The 12,490-nt window shown below is 41.6% G+C and overlaps 1 protein-coding gene across 4 annotated transcripts in view; it reads right to left on the reverse strand.

The window, feature by feature from the left end:
* The window catches only part of LOC130293607 (carcinoembryonic antigen-related cell adhesion molecule 5-like), a 121,438-nt gene that overhangs the window by 31,002 nt on the left and 77,946 nt on the right, over positions 1-12,490 (reverse strand). For all 4 annotated transcript variants that reach the window (XR_008848252.1, XM_056542482.1, XM_056542480.1 and 1 more), the window contains 4 exons: positions 11,944-12,107; positions 11,539-11,850; positions 4,171-4,452; positions 352-633 (listed from right to left, as the gene is read on the reverse strand). Coding sequence is in view for 3 of the 4 variants with exons in the window: in XM_056542482.1 (XP_056398457.1) it covers positions 352-633; positions 4,171-4,452; positions 11,539-11,850; positions 11,944-12,088 (1,021 nt within the window). In the remaining variant the exon portion in view is untranslated. The remainder of the gene's footprint in view (positions 1-351; positions 634-4,170; positions 4,453-11,538; positions 11,851-11,943; positions 12,108-12,490) is intronic.

The raw sequence follows: 12,490 nt of genomic DNA on the forward strand, positions 1-12,490 counted from the left end.
CGTTGCATTTAATAAATCCATTGATTTTACTTGGCTTCCTGATGGTTCCTCTCTGCGCCAGACAAACTCCTGAATCCATGGTCATTCGGTTTTGATTTGACTTCTACCCAGGAGGGCTGCAGTGGACCTTCATGTACACCTCTTCTGCACTTTACCTTGTTGTGTGTGGGCGCACAACCAACTTTGGTAAGCGGTTTGGGAATTACCGTCCCCCACCCCCACTAACAAGATCTGCTGATCCCGCACATGAGGCGCCTTCCTCCTTCTCTCTAGATTCAAATGTGATGGTGTCTTTACAAATAGGAACATCCAAGCATAAACAGTTACAGATATGATGTATAAGTTACTTACAGGCCAGGTTGAGCTTCTTCTCACCACTTTTCAGGCTGTTTATGACATTTGTAGCCGTACATATAAAAGTCCCATTGTCACTGGTGGTGACCGGGCTGATAGTGAGGGTGGATTTATTGGCACTGAGCTGGAATCGGGTTCCTGTTGATATTGTTGTCCCTTGTAGACTCCATGAGTAGCTGACATTGGTACCAAGAGCCGAACATCGGAGAGAGATGGAATCTATTCCAGGCCACACAAGTCCTGATATATTACTGGTCACAGTGATATTAGAAACCGGAACTAAAATACAAAATACAGAGAGACATAAAGGATGGATTGTAAATGTTTAAAAAAGTAAGAATGTATTTATATGAACAGCCTCCGAATTAGGTTCCTGACATAAAGTGAATTTGTGCTGACGTAGCAGAATGTCCTTTAGTGTCCACTATAAACAGTAATGGTAGAAAGCACCACGGGGACTCACAATGTGGAGAATCAACAGAGAAAAAAGGGTTTTTGCACAGACAAACCCAACATTGCACTGTGAAAAGCTGAAAATGGGGCGTGGCCTGTCACAAGGGGGGCGTCATGTGCCCAAAAGGGGCGTGGTTTCACAACCTGACCGATTTACTATTGAGTAGTGTAACAGGGGGATTGTGCAGCTCGACTAGGTAGAAAATTAGATAACCGAGGTTAACTGTATAGCACCTAATACCCAAGGTGCTTGGCTCTCACTAGATCCCTTGAGGACTGTTACCTTATTTTTCAAACTTCATGATTTACTATTGAATTCACAGAAAATCCTGTGGATAAATGGCTGGAAATTTCCACCTAGAAAAAGCTGGTCAGAAAATTTTCCTGACTAGTAAAAACCCGACACTCTTAGTAAATGAGGCCCATAGGGGGAGATTTATCAAAACTTGTGCAGAGGAAAAGTTGTTCAGTTGCCCATAGCAACCAATCAGATCACTTCTTTCATTTTTAAAAATGGCTCTCTCAAAAAGGAAAGAAGCGATCTGATTGGTTGCAATGGGCAACTGAACAACTTTTACTGTACACAGGTTTTGATCTCCCCCCGTAGACCCTGATTTATCAAAATGTGTAAGAAAAAAACTGAAGAGATTTTCCTATAACAACCAATCACAGCTCGGCTTTCTTATCTTAAAAAGCTGTGGTAAAGTGAAAGCTGAGCTGTGATTGGTTTCTATGGGCAAAATCTTCCTGGCAGAATTAGGATGTAGATGTAGAAAGAAAACCCGGTTCCACGGCGTGATCCAAAGTCAGTCAGTCAGATATGAGTCAGTCATATGATGGTGATAAGTAAATTATATATATTTATTTAGCCAGGGTACAACGCGTTTCGGGGCATGGGATCCCCTTCATCAGGCAAATGGGAATAATCATTATGCCCATTTGCCTGATGAAGGGGATCCCATGCCCCGAAACGCATTGCACCCTGGCTAAATAAATATATATAATTTACTTATCACCATCATATGACTGACTCTGTGGATCGCGCCGTGGAACCGGGTTTTCTTTCTACATCTACATCCTGCTAATAATCGGCCTGCTGACTGCTAGATCCGATACCGGGAGGCTGCACCACCATCTCTATGCGCTTGTGTAGTTGTGTCATTTACACAACCGTGCCAGGTGAGAGGACCACTGAAATAATTGTGCATCCTGCATCCACCTACATCTACGTTGTCTAGAATATACTGTCCAATGAGGAGCTCTGCTTTTTGTTTTACAGATATACGAAAAACCCTGGCAGAATTAGGCCATGTTCACACAGTGAAATTCTGCATAGGGCCTGAAGAAGTGCTAACGCGTGAAACGGTCCGTTGCCCGGAGGTCTTCCTGACTGTCCGCTCTCCCCCATCCATGTACCTGCCTGAATAAAAAAGAAAGACAAATGTTGCAAGATTACAGTCAGTGCTCCGTTTTTTCTTTTTCCTTTGGATTTGGTTGAAAATTCGGCAAAAGATTTCCTCTGGAAGTTCCGCCGAAATTTACTGCACATCAATTTCAATGGGATTCTGCAGTCCCATTCAGACAGTGGAATGCCTTCACTTTTCGCGGAATTCCACTTTCCGTAATAATAGAAGACCAGTCTCATAGTTTGCAAAATTTTCAGGCGGTGTCCCATTGATGCCAATGGGGCTTGAATTTCGCCGCAGAATATCAGCTAAATTCTGCAATTCCTCTATTCCATTCAGCAAGTTTTGCTTAACGGAATTTGTACGGAATGGCGGAAATTTCGCCGGGGGAACATAGTCTATGTTCATAGTCTACTCCATATGATACAATTAAAGGGGTACTCCTCTGCTCAGCGTTTGGAACAAACTGTTCCGAACGCTGGAGCCGGCGCCTGGAGCTCGTGATGCCATAGCCCTGCCCCCTCAAGCCATCACGCCCCGCCCCCTCAACGCAAGTCTATGGGAGGGGGCGTGACAGCCGTCACGCCCCCTCCCATAGACTTGCATTGAGGGGGCGAGGTGTGACGTCATGAGGGGGCGGGGCTATAATGTCCCAAGCTCCCGACTCCAGCACTCGGAGCAGTTTGTTCCAAACACTGAGCAGCGGAGTACCCCTTTAAGTTTGTAGAAAACCCTATTGCATGTTCAGACATTTGCCCTTCACCTGTGACGCGCCCTGCACCCGTGTGAGCTTCACGTGACTCTCAACTCTGGCCGAACAATAGAGATTCCCATTTAATAACTACAAGAAGAAGAGACAGAGAATAGAATGTACACAGCGTGCCGTGAGGACAGCAGAAGGATCTCCATAACTGTATCCAAACAACAGGGAACAGAAGAGAAATGGAGTATATGGCAAATTTAACATTTTTACAGAGAAATCTTATGGATTGTTAATGTTGAAAAATAACAGACAAAGAAGTACAGTAGATCTCCTTACATCCAAAATATCGAAACTGGATGATATATTCCTTACATCTTTGTTGATTTAGGGTAGGGTCTCACAACGTATACACAGCGTGTTTCACGCCGCACAAAATTAACTACACAGCGGGAAATACGCTGCGTATTCTTCTGTCAGCTGACACAAAGGGCTACCTGGGCTGCAGCCCTGTATGTGCAGTGAGGTTTAGAGGTGGGGCAGCAGGTCACAGTTACGTTGGCGCGTGGCCCTGCCTCACTGAACACACAGGGCTGCCGTTGGTTAAAGGGGTATTCCGGTGGGAAAAAATTTTTCTTACATTAACTGGTGCCGGAAAGTTAAACAGATTTGTAAATTACTTCTATCAAAAAATCTTTACCCTTCCAGTACTTTTTAGCAGCTGTATGCTACAGAGGAAATTCTTTTCTTTTTGAATTTCTTTTTTGTCTTGTCCACAGTGCTCTCTGCTGACACCTCTGTCCGTGTCAGGAACTGTCCAGAGCAGCATAGGTTTGCTGTGGGGATTTGCTCCTGCTCTGGACAGTTCCTGATACCGGCATCAGGTGTCAGCAGAGAGCACTGTGGACAAGACAAAAAAAGAAATTCAAAAAGAAAAGAATTTCCTCTGTAGCATACAGCTGCTAAAAAGTACTGGAAGGATAAAGAGTTTTTAATAGAAGTAATTTACAAATCTGTTTAACTTTTTGGCACCAGTTGATTTAAAAAAAAAAAAAAATGTTTTCCACCGGAGTACCCCTTTAATGCATAAAATAGGTAAAATATGCAGTGTATATGTTGTGTGTAACCCTACAGTAACTTTATCACAGTCTCCGCTTGTTTTGTTTTCAATATTTATGTCATAATTATCTTATCTATTTGTCTCCTAGAAAAGTATAAACCACATTTGGATTTATATAACGATCACAATGTTCTTACCGATTACAATCAGAGTCAGGGAGTTGCTGGTGTTGGAGCTGACAGGGTTCTCGATGGTGCAGGTGTAGGATCCAGTGTCATTTACATATATTGGTGTGAAGTTTAGTACTGATTCACTGCAGATCACATTGGGCTGAGAGCAGATCGCCTTCTGATCACGGTAGAAACTGTAAGAAGTCACATTCTGATTCCCGGCTGCATCACATTGGAGGGTCACATTGGTACCACTAGTAGGAGGACTTTTGGAAACAATGGTGCGGAGAACAGGGGCCGTGAGAGGAGCTTGAAAAGAACAAAGATTTGTTTTTTTTAAATAAATAAAAACATAGAGGTCAATGTTGTGGTGTATATTTTAAAGGGGTACGCCAGTGGAAAACTTTTTTTTTTTTTTTTTAAATCAACTGGTGCCAGAAAGTTAAACTGATTTGTAAATTACTTCTATTAAAAAAATCTTAATCCTTCCAGTACTTATTAGCTGCTGAATACTACAGAGGAAATTATTTTCTTTTGGGAACACAGAGCTGTCTGCTGACATCACGAGCACAGTGCTCTCTGCTGACACCTCTGTCCATTTTAAGAATTGTCCCCATAGCAAACATATGCTGCTCTAGACAGTTCCTAAAATGGACAGAGATATCAGCAGAGAGCACTGTGCTCGTCGTTTCAGCAGTATTCAGTAGCTAATAAGTACTGGAAGGATTAAGATTTTTTTTTTTAGAAATAATTTCCAAATCTGTTTAACTTTCTGGCACCAGTTGATTTAAAAAAAATAAAATAAAAAAAAAAGAGTTTTCCACCGGAGTACCCCTTTAATTCTAGGCATCACAGGAGAGTCACATACAGTGTTTCCTACACTATATGCAGAGTGAAAGAATGGGATTAGTTCTGGAAGTGTACAATTCAGTAAAACTGGAATATTGATACAAAATGAAATGTAAATGATATATAGCTACATGGTAACAAAATAACAATACAATTAGTTCTGGTCAATAAAACTTGAGTTTATTTTTCCATATAAATTTCTTCTAAATTATTTTGTCCACATTTCAAACATTGTTACTAGAGTTGAGCAAACTTTTCAGAAATTTGCTTTGAGGGGTTATTTGAACATTGTGAAAAAGTTTAGTTGTGGGCAAATACGTTGTAGCAAAGCCAGAAATCAACAATAACCCAAAAACTAATGTATAACACTACCTAAGAGTCCTAAAGCCCTAAATAACACAGCTAGGGTCATCTAGAAGTGTATCTATGTTCTCCTGAACTGGCTTTAAAGGGGTACTCTACTGCTCAGTGTTTGGAATAAACTGTTCCGAATGCTGAAGCAGGCACTGGGAGCTCGTGATGTCATAGCCCTGCCACTTGAGTCGTCACGCCCCCCCCTCCCATAGACTTGCATTGAAGGGGGCGGGGCATGATATAATGAGGGGGTGGGATTATGACATCACGAGCTCCTGTCGCCAGCTTCAGCGTTCGGAACAGTTTGTTCCAAACGCTGAGCAGCGGAGTACCCCTTTAAGGCTAAGTTAATATCAAAGTTACGTCAAAATGTGGTGACCCATGGTCACTGGCGGATTTTGTATGCTTTTTTTAAAAATGAACATAAAGGTACACATATTCTCTCTATTTTTGGGAGTAGGAAAGATGCAATGGCTTTTCTAAGTGGTCTGATTTTTGTGAGTAGCAATTGAATTGGTTTCCTGAAAAGTGAACAATTAATGGCTTTTGTGCAAATGAAAAAATAAAAAAAAGATCAGTTTTTGGGATTATTTGGTTGTGTTGCCTTGGTAGTAGCAGCAGCAGCAGCAGCAGCAGCAGGGTGATGGACTGAAGGTAGTAGTAGCAAGTATACAGCAGATGTAGTGGTAGTATTAGTGAATAGACAGCAGTGGTGTGGTAGTAGTAGCCGGTTAACAGCAGCAATGGCATATGAAATCAGTGGCATCTGGCACAGGAGTTTTAAAATCATTACTGATCTATGCCAGATTATTTTTTTAAAAAGGCAAGTTTTTTCCAAGTTCTTGGCAGACAATCTTGTTGACTTTAGGGTGATGACGTTGCCTGCCCCGCTGAACACTCACTCTGACACTACACTGGAGGGTGAACAAGGCGAAACACCCAGGGAAAACTGGACAAGTTCTGGCCAATGGTCTAATCTGTTGACCCAGAAGTTCATGGGGTCTGATCTGATGGTGTCTGCCAGAGAAAGGACACAACTAAGGTTTGAATCAACCTGGATGTTCAAGTGGTTGTGCACATCCCTTTGGGGATGATTTATGTCAGATTGACATAGCGTATGCAAAAATATAATTATCATATACGTCAACGTGAATATTCTGTTACTCTCACTGCTGCTGACTCTTAAAGGGGTAGTGGCATTGGCAAGAAGTAGTTTCTCTCTCGGAGGGGGAGTATTGGCTAACCAGTACTCGTCTCTTTACTGCATGCTCACAATATGGCTGTCAGCGTGCAAGCAACTAAGTATACAACTCGCTATTCTTGCCAGCTTTTCTTAGGGCCCGGTTGGTTCCACCTCCCATCCCATACTGCCATGGTTGGTCATCATGATCGTTGTCGTCATCATCACTGTTATGTTATGTGGGTGCCTAGTCTCCTGACTGATTTCATCTTCAAATATCCCTCAGGTCCCACTTCGTCATCCAACATCTTTTCAACCTCGATACTGTTGTGAGGAGCCAGATGTGAAGCCTCTTCCACTCTTTGCTCAATCATCAACGTTAGCGTTTGCTCCAGAAGTAAGTTGTCTAAAGGTGGTGGATTCGACCAGATGGTACAGCAGTAACTCCACTACCAACAACATGGCCAGGGGAGAATTCAGCCACACAACAAATGGATAACTGGATGCACTCTGTAGGATTCCATTCCATTCGGAGGAGGAACACTAGTGGACAACATGGAGACTGTGCTGCCTGTGTATGAAGCCTGAATACTAGTATATGGTTCTAGACCTGGTTTCCATGTCCTGTCCAAAGCCAAATAATTATTATTGTCCTTTTAAAGGTAAGCAGTGTAATAGAGCACCAGGAATTTTTTACCCAATTTTAAGATCTATTTTTTGGCAATATTATTGCTGAATATGAATACATGGAAATCAACTGCTTTTTTTGGGTATGTGAACGAAATGAGAGGCGGGATAGTTAATGGTGTAGAACTGTTGGAATAAGATCAGTTAAAGAGAAGTAGATTTAACCCCTTACTGACTCCGTCCATTTTGACCTTAAGGACACAGCCAATTTTCATTGTGCACTTTGTTTTTTTTCATCCTCCCCTTATAAAAATCATAATGCTTGTTTTTTGCGTCACCAATTGTACTTTGTAATGACATCACTTTTTATATAACAAAAATATATATATATTTATTTGTGGGGTGAAATAAAAAAAAATGTCATCTTCTAACTTTTGGGGGCTTCTGTTTCTACACGGTGCACTGTTCTGTAAAAATCACACCTTATCTTCCTTCTGAATATCCAAATTATGTAGGTTTTATTATGCACCAAAATTAGAATGTTTAAAATTGTCATCTTCTGACCCCTATAACTTTTTTATTTTTCCACATATGGGGCGGTATGAGGGCTGATTTTTTTGCACCGTGGTATGTCATTTTTATTGGTTCCATTTTTTTTTTTGATGGGAATTTTTTATTGCTTTATATATATATATATATATATATATATATATATATATATATTTATTTATGGTATATGAAGTGACCAAAAATTCTCAATTTTAGACTTTGGTACTTTTTTTTTTTTTTTACATGTACGCCATCGACAGTGCACTTTAGCTAACCTTATATTTAATAGTTCAGACATTTACGCACGCGACGGTACAACATGTGATTATTTTTATTTTTTATTCAACCCCTTAAAGGGGTACTCCGCCCCTGGCATCTAATCCCCTATCCAAAGGATAGGGAATAAGATGTTAGATCGCCGCGGTCCCGCTGCTGTGGACCCTGGGGATCGCCGCTGCGGCACCCCGCCATCATTACTGCACAGAGCGAGTTCGCTCTGTGTGTAATGACGGGCGGTACAGGGGCCGGAGCAGCGTGACGTCATGGCTCCGCCCCTCATGACATCACGTCCCGTCCCCTTAATGCAAGTCTATGGCAGGGGGCGTGACGACCGCCACGCCCCCTCCCATAGACTTGTATTGCCGGGGGCGGGCCGTGACATCACGAGGGGCGGAGCCATGACGTAACGATGCTCCGGCCCCTGTATTGCCTGGCATTACGTGCAGAGCGATCTCGCTCTGCGCAGTAATGATAGCGGGGTGCTGCAGCAGCGATCCGCGGGGTCCCCAGCAGCAGGACCCCGGCGATCTGACATCTTATCCCCTATCCTTTGGATAGGGGATGAGATGTCTAGGGGCGGAGTACCCCTTTAAGGACTCAGGGTTTTTCCGTCTTTGCACTTTCATTTTTTCCTCCTTACCTTTTAAAAATCATAACCCTTTCAATTTTGCATCTAAAATTCCATATGATGGCTTATTTTTTTTGCGCCACTAATTCTACTTCGCAGTGAGATCAGTCATTTTATGCGCAGTCATTTTTTGCGCTGTGATCGGAAAGTTTTTAGCGGTACCATTTTTGTATTGATCGGACTTTTTGATCGCTTTTTATTAATTTGTTCATGATATAAAAAGTGACCAAAAATACGCTATTTTGGAATTTTTTTGCGCATATGCCGTTTACCGTACGGTTTAATTAACGATATGTTTTTATAGTTTGGACATTTCCGCACGTGGCCATACCACATATAGAAGGAGGTAAGCACTATAGCAAAGGAGGAGTGGGTTGAGGCTTAGGGGAATATTAAGAAGGCCTCCATGAATAATATGCACAGGGTGATTCAATTGTATAAAATTTACTACTCACCTGAATTCTTGATTAAAATAGGTTGAAAGTAAAGGATACTTGTCCTAAATGTGGGGGAGCAGGGGCTGATTTCGCACATTTGTTATGGAGCGGTCCGAGAGACGGCAAATTTTGGTGTAAAGTAAAGGAAGAGATAAAGGGTAAACTAGGTATTGTTAACATCGACCTGAAGACCTGTCTGTAATTAAAGGGGCACTCCGCTGCTCAGCGTGTTGAACAAACAAAAGAAGGCGCCGGAGCTCGTGACGTCATAGCCCCGCCCCTAATATCACGCTCCGCACCTTCAATGCAAGTCTATGGGAGGGGGCATGACGGCTGTTTGTTCCAAACGCTGAGCAGCGGAGTACCCCTTTAAGGAATAGTGCTAACACACAGGATAAATTTGACATATTGATTAACTCGATTGTGTGTGCAAGAATAATAAGTCAAAGGGGGTTCGATGTGGAATGGTTAAATCTAGTAAACAAAGTGAAAGATTATGAATATATTGGCCATGGGGAAGAAAAATGGGATTAAAAATTTTTACAAATTGTGGGGTAAATGGAAATAATATTTACTTAGTAATGCTATGTATTTAGCCATTTTTTTAATCTATTTATTTTTTTTATTTTTTTTATTTCTCCCCTCATCACCGGGGGTGGGTTTCTACGAATGTTGTGTTGTTTGCCTGATTGTATTGTATTGCAATATGGTGAATAAGTTATTTTATGTAATAGTTTTTTCTGGTATCTAAAATAAAAATAATTTAAAAGAAAAAAAGAGATACTGAGATGGAAATAAAGATTATATAAACAAAAAAAAAGTCATACATCCATTAATATGTGTTAAAATGGTATTCCAGGAATAAAAAAAAAATAGGCAAAGACCGCACCCTGTCTGTCTCCACTTTGGGTGGGCTTTTACAACTTGTCTCCATTCACTTCAATGGAACTGAGCTGCAGAACCACACCCAACCTGGAGACAAACAGGGAGAGGTCTTTGAAAGAAAAAAAAAGTCTGTTTTTGATTCCTGGAATACAACATTAAGGGGATTTTTTTTTATCATTGCTCATATTCACACGTGATTTTATCTAGCCTCTTATTGCTTCTAACTGACACAACTGTTTATGCAGTTAAAGCCACAATGGCCCTGTAAAAAGATAGAATACTGTATACTTATTTTGCTAAAGCTGTTACAACTTTCTTCTTTATTAGTATTAGTATCATTATTAGTATGTTTTTAAACAATTATACTTTTAGACATGCTCTGGATGATCCAGAGGAGGAATGGGAGAAGGTCATGTGGTCTGATGAGACAAAAATAGAGCTTTTTGGTCTAAACTCCACTTGCCGTGTTTGGAGGAAGAAGAAGGATGAGTACAACCCGAAAAACACCATCCCAACCGTGAAGCATGGAGGTGGAAACATCATTATTTGGGGCTGCTTTTCTGCAAAGGGGAAAGGGCGACTGCACCGTATTGAGTAGAGGATGGATGGGGCCATGTATCACGAGATCTTGGCCAACAACCTCCTTCCCTAGGTAAGAGCAGTGAAGATGGGCTGTGGCTGGGTCTTTCAACATGACGACGTACCGAAACACACAGCCAGGGCAACAAAGTAGTGTCTCAGTAAGAAGCATCTCAAGGTCCTGGAGTGGCCTAGCCAGTCTACAGACCTGAATTATACAATGGGATTTTCTCTCACAGTTGAAGAGTACCTACATGCTTAGTAAGTAGGAAAACATGCAAAATACTTGTTCTTTCCACAATATGCATACATCCCACTGATCCCCTGCTCTGCGCAACGTGCTGCATAAAAGCTATATATATAGGGTATCACCATAATTTTACCGACCCACAGAATAAAGATAACACATTTTTTACAATATTTTTTTATATTTTTTACAGAAAGGCTGCATGTATCAACTAAAAATTACTACTTTTATGAAGTACATTCGCAACAGCCGGGGGCACACTATGGGTTGGGTCACTGGCGGATCCCAGCTTTTGGACCCCCCGTGATCAAACACTTATCCCTATCCTGCGGATAGGGGATGAGTTGTTTTCGGCCACAGACCGGCCTTTAATGACCGGACCCCATTCTTCAAATCTGGCATGTGTCTCTCTAAGGGTAGGGTTACACGTAAGGGATCCACAGCATAGACTCCGCCTCCTCCATGTAGTTCTATGGGAGAGTCGAGGAGGCAGTGTTCGTGCATCCCCGCCTCTCCCATAAAACTGTATGGGGAGGGGGCATAACCGTCAACCTCTCTAGGTCGATTCATACGTGCATTAGCGCTCTTACTGAGCGCTAATGCTGGGGCCCCGTTCAGGAGATCGCGGGGGGTCCCAGCGTTCAGACCCCCCCCCCCCCCCGCGCGCGATCAAACACTTATCCCCTAGGGGATAAGTGCAATAACACTGCAGTTGTCATTTAAGGTAAAAACGGATGGCCTTAGGGGGTTAAAAAAAAGTTAGAAAAACATTATAACTTACCATATACTCTGAGCTGGTAGCGAGTATTATTGATGGCAGAACCTATAATTTGTGTACTCAGAGTATAAGCCCCTTGATCATCATAGGAGACGTTGTCGATCCTCAAGGATCCATTTGGAAATACCTCACATCTTCCTTTGAGTGTTTCCTCACAAGAATATGTAGAAAAGTATTGTGCCACTAATTGTGCTGCTCCACCAGGCGGGAAAAAATTCCATTGTATTAAAGAGTTTGCAGGGACCCCATAATTCACATAGAATAAAACAGATTTCCCAAGAGTTCCATTCACATTGATAACAGCAGCTTCACCACCTGAATGTAATATACAAGGACAACCTACAGTCACTGACTGACGATAATGTAACGTTCATCTTTAAACACTGATTTCTACCGCAAACATCTTACCTAAGCTGAGTAACACCACAACGCACGATAGTGATGTGAGAAAATGTTCCATCTCAGTTCTGCAAACGTTCTGGGAAATATCTGACATAGACTTCTTTATAAGTACAGTTGATTTATTATAAGGAACTTCCTTCTCGTGTAACATTGGTAACACACGCCCCCTGCTGGTGGCATTAGCAAAAATGGTTAATCACCTAAGAAACGGATCTAATGTTAAAGTTATGTTTTTTTTTTTAATATATACTGATACATTTTTATTAGTTTACTTTAACCCCTTAAGGACCCCTCGTTTTTCCGTTTTTGCATTTTCGTTTTTTTTCCTCCTTACCTTTAAAAAATCATAACTCTCAATTTTGCACCTGAAAATCCATATGATGGCTTATTTTTTGTGCCACCAATTCTACTTTGCAGTGACATCAGTCATTTTACCCAAAAATCTACGGCAAAACGGGAAAAAAAAATCATTGTGAGACAAAATTGAAAAAACAAACAAACACTATTTTGGAACTTTTGGGGGTTTCCGTTTCTACACGGTACATTTTTCGGT

Source organism: Hyla sarda, chromosome 10 (genome assembly GCF_029499605.1).
Source record: "Hyla sarda isolate aHylSar1 chromosome 10, aHylSar1.hap1, whole genome shotgun sequence".
NCBI classification, from domain to species: domain Eukaryota; kingdom Metazoa; phylum Chordata; class Amphibia; order Anura; family Hylidae; genus Hyla; species Hyla sarda.